The 13,025-nt window shown below is 40.0% G+C and overlaps 1 protein-coding gene across 1 annotated transcript in view; it reads right to left on the bottom strand.

The window, feature by feature from the left end:
• EPHA6 (EPH receptor A6) overlaps nucleotides 1–13,025 on the bottom strand; it is a 710,763-nt gene that overhangs the window by 159,436 nt on the left and 538,302 nt on the right. Inside the window, exon 11 of the mRNA XM_084843399.1 lies at nucleotides 9,000–9,185. Coding sequence (XP_084699525.1) covers nucleotides 9,000–9,185 — 186 coding nt within the window. The remainder of the gene's footprint in view (nucleotides 1–8,999; nucleotides 9,186–13,025) is intronic.

Raw genomic sequence — 13,025 nt, 5'->3', positions numbered from 1 at the left:
CTGTGATTTTTAAGAGCCTATTGCTTTGCAAATACCTCCTAATGATTTAGACTCCACCCTGAGCAAAAAGAAAGTCAGTTGCAAAGATTATATTGAATGAGGATTTTCCAGGGCTCATATAACTTCAGCATCTCATGCAATTTGGAAGTCAAATTAATGCCTGATGCCCAGGAGTTCATATGCTGGTTTGTCAACACCTGATCGAATTGCACATTCTTGCGCATTCATTTTGGAAAGGTTGCCATTCCAGATTGTTTTAAATTCACCCAACCAAGCTTAGTATGAAATCCAAAATTGGCACATGAAGATACACTTCAAAATGCAAGAAGAAAGCAATCACTAAAGCAGACTGACCTCAACCAAAAAAATAAAACAGGTTTCCTACCTCTACCACTTTCAACATGCATATTAGTCAGTGGATTTTAAATAAAACAAATGAATCTTTTTCTTTTAACTAAACCACACAAAATCAATATTGTTTCTAAAGCAAAACCAGTGTGAGTGAAGTCTTGCTTTTGTTCTTTTATTGAATAGCTGTTGTGTGAATAGCAGGGCACAACCTTTGCGTAAATGGCATAACCAAGGTTACCACAACATACATATAAGTAAGTCTAAATTTAAAGCTGCATTCCAAGAAGCAATTATTCTGCAGATGTTGGACTCAAAAGTAAATGGAAATACTTCTGAATCTTCAGCTGCAGCATTATAGAACAACAAGCTGAGCTAGATGAGAGGACCACTCATAGCATTCTGCAGTGAAACAGAATGGTTGAAATGCTCCGTGTCTGAGGATACTCTAAGACAGGTTGGGCAACATCCCCCCCCCCGCCCCCGGTCTTGGATGCAGCTCCTGCCACCCCTCCTGCCATCCCCACACTGCTGAAATTTGGCGATGCAGTGGCAATAAAATCAGCAGTTTGCCACTGACATTTGATGGTGAAGTCCTATGTATATACAAAAGTGCCAAATTTAGCTTGTTTTCAAGCTTAATGTGGCCCTTTTGAGTCTTTGTAGCAGTTTGCCACCAAATTTTAGTGGCACTGCTGGTTTTTTGCCACTATGGGTGGTGCAGTGGCAGGAGTGCATTCTCCAGGGGAATCCAGGGGCTGGAAATTGGTCTCTGGACCACCCGAAGTTGTCCACCATTCCTCTAAGAAGATAGGAAAATAGAAATGACAAGGAGCTAGATCCAGAGATGTGTTTGTAGAGTTCTACGTAGGGAACACTCATGCTCCTGGAAGTGAGGGAGACCATTTTTGCCAATTCCCCTTCACCTGCAGCTCCTTGCACCCCCTGAAAAGCTACTCTAGAGGGTTAGGTAAAGTGTCATAGAAGTGCAGGAGAATTATTAAAAATTGTCTTCCACCTTGCTTAAGTGGAGGTCTCTGATGGATCTCAGGAAAAGTGTTGTTCTAGATCAAACCTATGATATTTCTTTTCAAAGAAGAAGAAATAGTGAAATCTAGAAGAATCATTCCGAGAGAATATTACTATCCAACGCTGCTTGTACACTAGCAGGACCCATTGCTAGTGCAGCAATAAGCTGATGGATCCTTAAGCAAACAGAAATGAGCCAAAATGTTCATTTCTGGAACAGGGGAGGTTAGTGGAGGTCACAGAAGGGAGCTCCACTGACTTGTCCTATTCCAGAAATGAGCATTTCCACTAATTACCAGGGTTGCTTTAGGAAACACTAGCTTCCTGTTGCACTTATGGTGGGTCTTGTTGGTGCAAAAGAAGCAGTGGGAGTGCAGCAGCAGTATAGGATACTGCCCAGTGAAATGTAGGATCCTTCACTTAGCAGATCACATAGGCTGTGTGACTCTAATCCAGCAGAAGTTACTGCTGGTGCAAGTGAGGGGGTGGGAGGGAGCTATTTTTGTTGATTCTCTCTGCAGCTCCCAGTATCAACTCCAGTGCTGTTCCAGTGTGTCCCTCCATCCTCTTGAGCTGATATTTGGAGGGCACAGGAGGAAAGGGATAATGGAGAAAATAGTCCCTCCCACTTCCACCAGTGAGATTATCTGTGAACAGAGTTCTACTTACAGAATCTTAGGTTCCGTAATTGAATTGTACATTAGTGCTAATGCTTGCTTTTCTGATATTACGAAAAACAAAAATAAACTACTGTATGGAAGCTCTTATTGTTTCATTCACCAATAATTACTGATTGGATAGAACTTTAAAATGTATTGCAATCAAGTATTTTGGTGAGTTTTTTTAGGTCAATAGATAAAAACATTGTGATGGATCACATTTCCTACTAACTGAAACAATATATACTGGCAATAGCTACAGCTTAATAACTAATGGCTAGCAGAGGGGAAAGTGTGTGCCTAAGCACTGTAGATCAACTCTGTTTTTCATTGTCAGACAGTGATTCATTAACCACTTATAGTGGTGTATGTCTTAGTGAGTTCAGCGTCAGATTCTATCTGATAATTATCCCATAGCAAAGGATGCTGTGTTGTAACTCAGAAACTGCTCATCTACAGTATTCCCATAGATCCAAATTGAACTACTTTAATCAGTTTTCAAAGTGAAGCTTTACATTTTAGGACCAAGGGACCATTAAAAAGTTTTCTGTTCATCAATTATCTGCCTTTTTATTAATCTATTCAAATTAAACACATTTCCATAAAACAAACAACTCACTTACAGTCCCTTTTTGAGATAACTTACACCAAACAAAAGCTACCACTTAGGAAAGGCCATGTAATATTTTGTTTTTCATTCCCTATTGCGGTAACATGCCGGAAATGAAATAGTATTACACACACACACACACACACACACAGATGGAATTTGCCCTTACAAAATGTAATAGCTTTTTAGGATGCAGCCAAGCTAGCAGCAGAAAGAGAATGGTTTGTAGATGCAAAATATTAGCATTACAACAAGCAATATGCTCTATACAATACTGTGGTTGCAAAGTATGTTTTAAAAAATCAGGAAAGCCAATTAATTATGCAATTCTGAAAAGCTGAAAATCAGGAAACCCAATTAATTATGCAATTCTGAAAAGCTGAAAATGTATAGGTAGAATTACACTCTAGCCACTATTATTAATATCTTCATAGATGTCATAGAATCATAGGGGTTGGAAGGGGCCTACAAGACCATTGAGTCCAACCCCCTGCCCAGTGCAGGAAGCCTGATTCCCAGGCAGTTCCCCATCCAAATACTAACAAGAGCTGACTCTGCTTAGCTTCCGAGATCAGGTTATATTCTATATTAAGGATGTTCTAAGGATGGTCTAGTAGCAGTAGCTAGGGTACAAGACAGAAGACCTCCATTCTCTCAATATTTTCAAAGACATGTTGTTATTTCTTTACTCCTGAAATATGGTCATGTAAAAGGTACACAGAAAACACTTTTACCCATAGGCAAATGTTCTAAAGACAATAATGACATAGAGAATTACTTTTTTTCTGGACATTCCACTTATGAATGGGAGCAATTTAAATGCATTAAATTGACATTTCATTAATGTTATGGACTGTTAAACTCATTTGGCAGGCTAGACATATTGGGATAAGAAACAAACAAGCCATGAGCTGCAGAGAGAGCCCTGAGGAAGGATATGAAATTTGGCTCTCTTGAGACATAGAAGCAGAGGCCAGGGAAAAGCAGCCTGAGGGGGTCTTTGAGGTTACTGGCTGTACTGATTCTGCCTTGGAACTAGCCTTGCTCATACTAATGGCTGTTTTCTATTTATAATATGTAAATGTGTAAACAGATTTTCCCAAGATGGTTGAGAACCAGTGTAGTGTAGTGGTGAGAGTGATGGACTGGGAGCCGGGAGATCCAGGTTCTAGTCGCCACTTGGCCATGGAAGCTCACTGGGTGACTTTGGGCCATTCACAGACTCTCAGCCCAACCTACCTCACAGGGTTGTTGTTGTGAGGATACAATGGAGAGGAGGAGGATAATGTAAGCCGCCTTGGGTTCCTTGCAAGAGGAATAAAGGCGGGATATAAATGCAGAAATAAATAAATAAATACGATAGTATGATAAAATGCCTGCACTCCTTCCCTCTGAGGAAACTGAAAAGGCTCCACTGAATTTTAGTACAGTGTAGGAAGTTTGATCAGAATAGTCTATTGCTAGACCAAGCAGTGGTTCAAGATGCTGTTGTAGAATATTTGTTCAGAACAGGGCCAACTGAAAAGTATTTGAAGTCACTACCAGATTCTGACTACTAAAAGAAGAAAGCATTGGTCTTCCTTCAGATTCTCAAGAGCATGCGTTCATGTTACACAACATTCCTCAGTTACTTCCACTGTAATATTTGGTACAAGGGTGAGAAAGACTGACTCACTTACTTATAGGCTGTAACAACTGTGTCTAGAGAAGTGTACTAGTCACAACAGAACACTATTCTGAGTCACTTGTTTTCAGATAGCTTACTAGCTAGATTATTAGTATGTAAGCATCATAACAATATTTGTCATTTTAAAACCACTAAAAGTGTATCTCCCTTTGAGCAATTCCACTGGGTTGCAATTTAACATGTTCTATTTATTTAGTAGTTGAAGTCTTAATTTGAACACCCTTTGGCTCAATTTGGAATTGGACTTGGCTATCAAAGCTATTACCAAACAATCAGAAAAAGCTTGTTTATTCCCCAAGCTCAATTCTGACATCTGTATCCTGTCAGGCTCTCAGTGGCTTTTCTGTGAGGCCTCCATTGAATTCTACAGTGGCAGTGTCCCAGGCACCAGGGACCCTGCAAACTGTAATTTTCCCAGGGTGTCTACATCCTTAATGTGGTTGTCAGCCGTTCTTGAAATCATATGTCCCAATGCGCTTTAAGTCAGGGATTCTGCTGAGTATGCAACAAGCTCTGGGACATGTAGTTTCCAGGTACCTGACATCCATACTAAGAAATCAAGGTGCCATGGGAAAACTACATATACCAGAAGGCCTGGCACCTAAGACACTGCTGTTGCAGCAATCAAGGCATAACAGAGGGAGGGAGGGGATACACTAGCTCAGATAATGATTTGTGCTGGAGAAAATACAGTCACTTAGTAATGCCAGTAGGCATTATGAGCAGTAGGTCATATTCTGAGACAAGTAATTACAAATCATCACATTACTATTAGTACCATCACACTACTATTCATGCTATTATATATTATCTCTCATTACGCTATGTTTTTCTGTGTTTCTGTTTTTGTCATCTTATGTTGTTTTATGGTAATATTGCTTTGTATTTTATGTTGTTGTTGTTCAGCCGTTCAGTCGTGTCCGACTCTTCGTGACCCCATGGACCATAGCACGCCAGGCCTTCCTGTCCTGCGCTCTCTCCCGGAGCGTGCTCAAGTTCATATTCATTGCATCCGTGATGCTATCTAGCCATCTCATCCTCTGCCGTCCCCTTCTCCTTTTGCCTTCAGTCTTTCCCAGCATCAGGGTCTTTTCCAGGGAGTTTTCTCTTCGCATTAGGTGGCCAAAATATTGGAGCTTCAGCTTCAGTATCTGTCCTTCCAATGAGCAGTCAGGGTTGATTTCCTTTAGGATGGACTGATTTGACCTCCTCGCAGTCCAGGGGACTCGTAAGAGTCTTCTCTAGCACCACAGTTCGAAAGCATCAATTCTTCGGCGCTCAGCCTTCCTTATAGTCCAGCTCTCACAACCATACATTACTACTGGGAAAACCATAGCTTTGAATAGACGGACCTTTGTCGGCAAGGTGATGTCTCTGCTTCTTACTATGCTGTCTAGGTTGGCCATAGCTTTCCTCCCAAGGAGCAAGCATCTTTTAATTTCATGGCTACAGTCACCGTCTGCGGTGATCTTGGAGCCCAAGAAAGTAAAATCTGTCACTGCTTCCATTTCTTCCCCTTCTATATGCCAGGAAGTGATAGGGCCAGATGCCATGATCTTCGTTTTTTTAATGTTGAGTTTCAAACCAGCTTTTGCACTCTCCTCTTTCACCCTCAACAAGAGGCTCTTGAGATCCTCTTCGCTTTCTGCCATTAGGGTGGTATCGTCTGCATATCGGAGGTTGTTGATAATTCTCCCAGCAATCTTAATTCCGACCTCTGATTCATCCAACCCGGCGTTTCTCATGATGTACTCTGCATATAAGTTAAATAAGCAGGGTGACAATATGCAGCCTTGTCGTACTCCTTTCCCAATTTTGAACCAATCGGTTGTTCCAGCTCTGGTTCTTACTGTTGCTTCTTGACCCTCGTACAGGTTTCTCAGGAGACAGGTAAGGTGGTCTGGTACTCCCATCACTTTAAGAATTTGCCACAGTTTGTTGTGATCCACACAATCAAAGGCTTTAGCGTAGTCAATGAAGCAGAAATAGATGTTTTTCTGGAATTCTCTTGCTTTCTCCATGATGCAGCGAATGTTGGCGATTTGATCTCTAGTTCCTCTGCCTCTTCTATACCCAGCTTGTACTTCCGGTAGTTCTCGGTTCGCATACTGCTGAAGCCTAGCTTGTAGGATTTTGAGCATCACCTTGCTGGCATGTGAAATGAGCGCAATTGTGCGGTAGTTTGAACACTCTTTGGCGTTGCCCTTCTTTGGAATTGGAATGTAAACTGACCTTTTCCAGTCTTGTGGCCACTGTTGAGTGTTCCAGATTTGTTGGCATATTGAATGCAGCACTTTAACAGCATCATCTTTTAGGATTTTAAATAGCTCAGCTGGAAGACTGTCATCTCCGCTAGCTTTGTTGTTACTAATGCTTCCTAAGGCCCACTTGACTTCACTCTCAAGGATGTTCAGCTCAAGTTCAGTGACCGCACTATCATGGCTATCAGGGACATTCAGATCTTTCCTGTATAGTTCTTCTGTGTATTCTTGCCACCTCTTCTTAATCTCATCTGCTTCTGTTAGGTCCCTGCCTTCTTTGTCCTTTATCATGCCCGTCTTTGCACAAAACGTTCCCTTGAGATCTCCAATTTTCTTGAAGAGATCTCTAGTCTTTCCCATTCTGTTGTTTTCCTCGATTTCTTTGCATTGTTCATTTAAGAAGGCCTTCTTGTCTCTCCTTGCTATTCTCTGGAACTCTGCATTCAGTTGGGTATATCTTCCCCTTTCTCCCTTGCTTTTCGCTGCCCTTCTTTCGTGAGCTACTTGTAAAGCCTCATCAGACAGCCACTTTGCTTTCTTGCATTTCTTTTTCTTTGGGATGGATTGAGTTGCTGCCTCCTGAACAATGTTACGGACCTCCGTCCATAGTTCCTCAGGCACTCTGTCTATCAGGTCTAATCCCTGAAATCTGTTCCTCACCTCCACTGTATATTCATCAGGGATATGATTTAGGTCATACCTGAACGGTTTAGTGGTTTTCCCTACGTTCTTCAATTTAAGCCGAAATTTTGCAAGAAGCAGCTCATGATCAATAATAAAAAAGAAAAGTTAAAAAATGAACAGCTTAATCATACTGCAATGGTATCAGGACATACTTTTCTCATACTGTCAACACTTTTCAGAATTCCTAAAAACTTCTAAAATAGTAATGAACATAAAGAAGTATTAAAAATAATCAAACCAGATGAAGTGGTGATAGCAAGAATTTGTCTTGAAAACATTATGCCCACTGTATAAGATTTAGAATTACATTAATAACTACCATTTAACAGTCGTCGTCAATCCCCATATGTGTATAATTTATCATATGGCTTAAACAGCTGTCTGCTTTTTTGTTTCAGTACTAGGGAAGTCTCCTAAAAGGCAGTAGTTTAAAAGGAACAGAAATTGCAGAAAGATAGGTTTGGGTGTATACAGAACCTCCCAATTATCTGAGTGAATATTTTCACCTTGCTGAGAGAGCATTGCAAAAGATGACGTGCAATTTTCACTAGGACGGGATTTTCTGCATTATTTTGCATATTAATATAGATCATATCTAATGCACAATAGGCCAGTTGACCCCTGTTGTCCATGGTGCTAAGCTAATGTTCATACTGTCATCCATTTAAATATCTGATCTGACCAGCTTGCAAACTGTTCATGAACACCAGGCTAAATGGCAGTTGTGGGCAACTAGCAGCCTTAGGGTGTAGCCCTCAGCCTAATTGCAGGTGGCCCAGGGCCTGATTTCAAAAGTCTTCTGGAAATGATCAGTTGAAACCTCTGGAAGAGTGAACTGTTCCTCCCTTGGCAGCCCACTGGATGGTAGAGAAAGGGGTGGTAGAAAGAAAGAGAGAGAAAACGGTTGTAACAGAAAGAGAGAAAGAGAAAAGGGATGGCAGAGAGAGCGAGAGAGAATAGGAATGACACAGAATAAGAATGTCCACTTTTGGCTCTGTGTGCAGCCCACATAGGCGGTGGTCTGAGGGGTGAAAATGGCCCCCGGACCTCTCGAAGTTGCCCACCTCTACTCTAGGACAACCTTACTCATTCTGTGCAATTGGCTTAATTACAAAATATCTGGAGTAAATCAAGCTTCATGATTCTTTTGTTTTCCAGTTCCATAATTCTGTAGCAGTCAATTGCACTTTTCTATTACTATGAATATGAAATTTGCCACCCAAATGAAAATCACTGATATCTGTTTCATCCCTAGTAATTTTTGCCTTTTGTGTTAAACAGAATAGATATTATAAATGAAGATGCTGCATGAATTCCATTGAATTCATGTAAAATAATAGTATTTATCTCTACTTGAAGATCTTATGGAAAATATTGCAAAAAATACACTGGCTACTCATTATTTTTACCTATGATATAGATGCTGAATAGGTGAAATCATAACCAAAATAAACATAATTCCACCGAGTGAAAGATAGTGGCTGTGAGTGAGAGATCTGAGAATGCACACCTGACAAATAGATGTTTAGCAATGTGAATGTCGTTCCAATGCAGTAACCAGAACTACATAAAGCACACTTTTGTATGTTCTGTTCCTTACTAAACAGCACATCCAGATGTGGAAACTTGCGCCTGCACATGGACTGCCCTTGATGGATTGTGATAAGTGCAGCAAGAATTCAGCAATATAGCAAACAATTAAAATGTCTTAAGCAACTTACTTTTTGTAACAACTCCTTCAAGGCGGATAATATTTGGGTGATCAAACTGTCCCATGATACTAGCTTCGCGTAGGAAATCCCGTCTCTGTCTGTCCACATATCCTCCTTTCAAAGTTTTTATGGCCACAGGAATCTCCCTTTTCCCAGGCGTTTTTAGGCGACCACTGCACACTTCTCCAAATTCACCTTAAGTTAAAAAAAACAGCTTGTTAGACTGTTAATCTAAAGTTTTTACAGCAGATTTCATTGTAGTTATTTCATTATTTAATGCCTGAATGGGTACAAATTTCTGGCCAAAGGAGTCCTTGATCTCACTAACACATGGAATATGTGCAAGTGTGTAAAAAAATAAATAAATCTGTAATTATAAATTACGGGACACATATGGACAAAGACTCCTGATTAGTGAATTGAGTTGGTTACAAAGTTTAACACAGGAAGAGGCCAAGTCACACATTTACCACCAAAAGCAGTGCTCAAACTATAGTAGTATCAGGAGGAATTACATCCCACATCCTCTGAGAAGCTAAAGCCATCTCATGTCTTTTTAATGGACATAACTGATTCTGGCCTAACTAGAAATGAAACTATCTCACTTTTTCCACTTCAAGCACTGACCCAAATACAGTAATGTTTTCCTCTGTTCTAATTCATAAATATGTGCATCCATTGTTAGAGATACGATGAAATGAATGCCACCAAGATCAGTGAGGTTGGTGGGTGGCTTTTTAGTGGTGGCTCCTATCCTATGGAATATTGGAATTCCTTCCCAAGGGAGATATGGCTGGCCCATCTTGTGGGCCAAAAGCAGCATCTTGTGGCTGCTTTTAAAAGGGCTTTTTTTTTTAACTCATCTATTCTCCCTGGCTTTTAACTGAAAACATTTATGTTATTCACTGCTGATGGATATTTAGAAATTGTATTTTATTGAAACTGGCTGTATTTAAAATTGTTCATATTTGTGAATATGTTTGTCTTGTTTTATTGAAACTTATTTTATTTAAAATTGTTCATATTCATATGATTATATTAATATGTTTGTCTTGTTTTATTGAAACTTATTTTATTTAAAATTGTTGATATTTAATGTGATTTTATTGATATGTTTATATTGTTTTTATGCTGTAAGCTGCCTTAGGAAGGTTATGGTCTTGAAAGGTGGTTAAGAAATTAATTAACTAAAACAAATAAATAAAATAAACAAATTTGTTTAAGATACCATTTGAGTGGATCTAGGCTGTAGTAAGTCTTGGCCATTAAAAAAATGATCGGGGTGAGTATTGATGCATTTACCAGAATATTTCACAACAAGTGCAAATTAGGGTGGATCCATTCAACCTATGTCCACTTCAGTTTGATTAATGAGCATCAGAACTTAGCTTTCTTGGCAGCAAAAAGATCTCACATTTTATGTAATGTTATTTCAAATGTTTCCTCTCCGCCTTTCAGGGCAAAAGTGCTCCTAAGGCAGCATACAATAATAAAACACATAATAAAAACCAATATGGTCTTAAAAAGCAATAAAACACAGTAAAAACAGCAAAAACATCAATAAAAACAGCAAACTTATCAAGAGAAGGCCACAGTAAAATAATGTTTTTAAGGCCTTCTTAAAAGCTTGCAGTGATGGAGCCTGGCAGAGCTCCGGTGGCAACTTATTCGTTATGCATGCTCAACATGCAAGAACAGCCAAAGAAACACTCTAAAGTGATGCAGGAATTTATCATATTTCAATTTTCAAAGTGGTACTACTGCATTCTAGTCTGCAGAGTTGAATGAAATAGTTCTATCTAATCCCAAAAATCCATGCTGGAAATCTGTATTGAGGCATTTCTTTATGGAGGTGTGGAGTGGGGGAAGAATAACAATGAGCTCACTCTTCATCTGAATCTAAGGCTAAAGAAATCTTTAACAGGACCAATATTCACAGCAACTGAGTAAGGGTTGCTGGAGATCAGGTAATCTTCAAGCCTTAACAAAGTGAGAAGTTCCACTGCTCAGTGGCTGCTCCTCTGTTCCCCACTTCTTGTGTACAGTGGAAAAGAAAATCATAAATATTCCATGTGCTTTCCCCTATTCAGTGCAGGGCTCTGACTCTGCACTTCAAACAGGCTGGGAAGAGGAGAGAATGTAAGGATCACAGCAAGGTTATTGGGAGACATGCATGTTTGATCTATGCAAAGAATTATTAAATATCTCAAGCAGGGTGCATGTGCGCTATGACAGACATAACGAGAGCTTTCAAAAACTTAGCAGTCCGGAATGTGTTGTTATCTAACCTCTCAGAATCATTACAGTTATTAAATGTAGGACAAGTATTACAGGCACAAGAAAACTGCCCAAGCACCAACTTATATATCTGATTTCACCCACAGCCATTGCTGATGCTTAACTACCTTTTAATGTCTACTAATTTTGTTGTGCCTTGTAGAATATAGAAGATAATCCTGACATTTCTCAAGAGTGACTCATCAAGATTTATTTTTCATTGTGAGTTTTCTCCCTGCTGTTACCTCTGCTTTAATCAATCTTCCCTGTCCAGAAGGAGCAAATGGTTTCACATTATCAGCTGCATATTTAGCTGATGCAGCTATAAAATACACTATATTAATTCCTGTGGTAAATAACATCTCTGGTAGCAGACATTTTGTCCTAAAGTGTAATTATTAATCCCCTTTGCTAAAAACAAGTTGTTCTGAGAAATGTACGTATGAATAAAACTTCACCATAGGAATGTGTCTTGTGGCACATAATGGGTACAGAAAATAAAATACTCTGTTGATCCCTTGAGCAAGAGTTTCTTCTTTGAGAATAATCTCTTTGAATCTACTAGAGGCAGGCAATAATAAGTAACTGCTTAGTACTATACAAACTGTATTCATTTTTTAGAAATGGTAATATAAAAGTAGAGATAGTGACCACAGATCCTTGCCTTATTTTTTTTTACTGTTGTCTGCATAATTACATGGTCCATTTCTTTTGGATCAGTTTAATGCCCAGTACCGCCTACCCACCATCATGTGGGTAGGTCATGGTGGTAATCATCATCATCACCACCACCGCCACCACCACCACCACCAGCACCATCATATGTTCCTATTTTTGTTTCTCAGAACTCTTCTGGGAGATGCTGGCTGCAATTCTAAATCCACTTACATGGGAGGAAGCCTCATTGAATGCAATGGGCTTACTTCTGAGTATAGATGCACAGGGTTGAAATGTTCCCTGTTTCTAGTTCCCCCCATTCCAATTTCACAGCATCCCAGAAATCTGCTATGGAGTTACTGCTCCCCACCCCATATTTCCCCATGCGTCCACTTTTGCCTACTGCTTCCAACCCCTCTTTCTCCCTTTCTCCTTCCCCTTGCTCTCAATGAAAAGGCAAGATCATTTTACATAACAGAGAAACTTGTTGTTGTTCAGTCGTTAAGTCGTGTCCGACTCTTTGTGACCCCATGGACCAGGTCTTCCTGTCCTATGCTGTCTCCCAGAGTGTGCTCAAGTCCATATTCATTGCATCGGTGATGCTATCTAGCCATCTCATCCTCTGCCATCCCCTTCTCCTTTTGCCTTCAATCTTTCCCAGCATCAGGGTCTTTTCCAGGGAGTTTTCTCTTTGCATTAGGTGGCCAAAATATTTGAGCTTCAGCTTCAGTATCTGTCCTTCCAGTGAGCAGTCAGGGTTGATTTCCTTTAGGACTGACTGATTTGACCTCCTTGCAGTCCAGGGGACTAGTAAGAGTCTTCTCCAGCACCACAGTTGGAAAGCATCAATTCTTCGGTGCTCAGCCTTCCTTATAGGCCAGCTCTCGCAGCCATACATTACTACTGGGAAAACCATAGCTTTGATTATATGAACCTTTGTCGGCAAGGTGATGTCTCTGCTTCTTACTATGCTGTCTAGGTTTGCAGAACATCAAAGAAGCAACAAGGTTGCAATTGTGATCTAAAAGATCATCAGAGAAGCAAAAGAGTGCTTCAGGGGCAAGTTATTACAGTTAGCCTTTAACCCTTTCACTGCAGAGG

This window comes from Heloderma suspectum, chromosome 3 (genome assembly GCF_057233095.1).
Source record: "Heloderma suspectum isolate Gila_16-S chromosome 3, 16-S_ref, whole genome shotgun sequence".
Lineage (NCBI taxonomy): Eukaryota > Metazoa > Chordata > Lepidosauria > Squamata > Helodermatidae > Heloderma > Heloderma suspectum.
The sequence above is the reverse complement of the archived record's forward strand: the minus strand, read 5'-3'. Positions and strand labels throughout refer to the sequence as shown.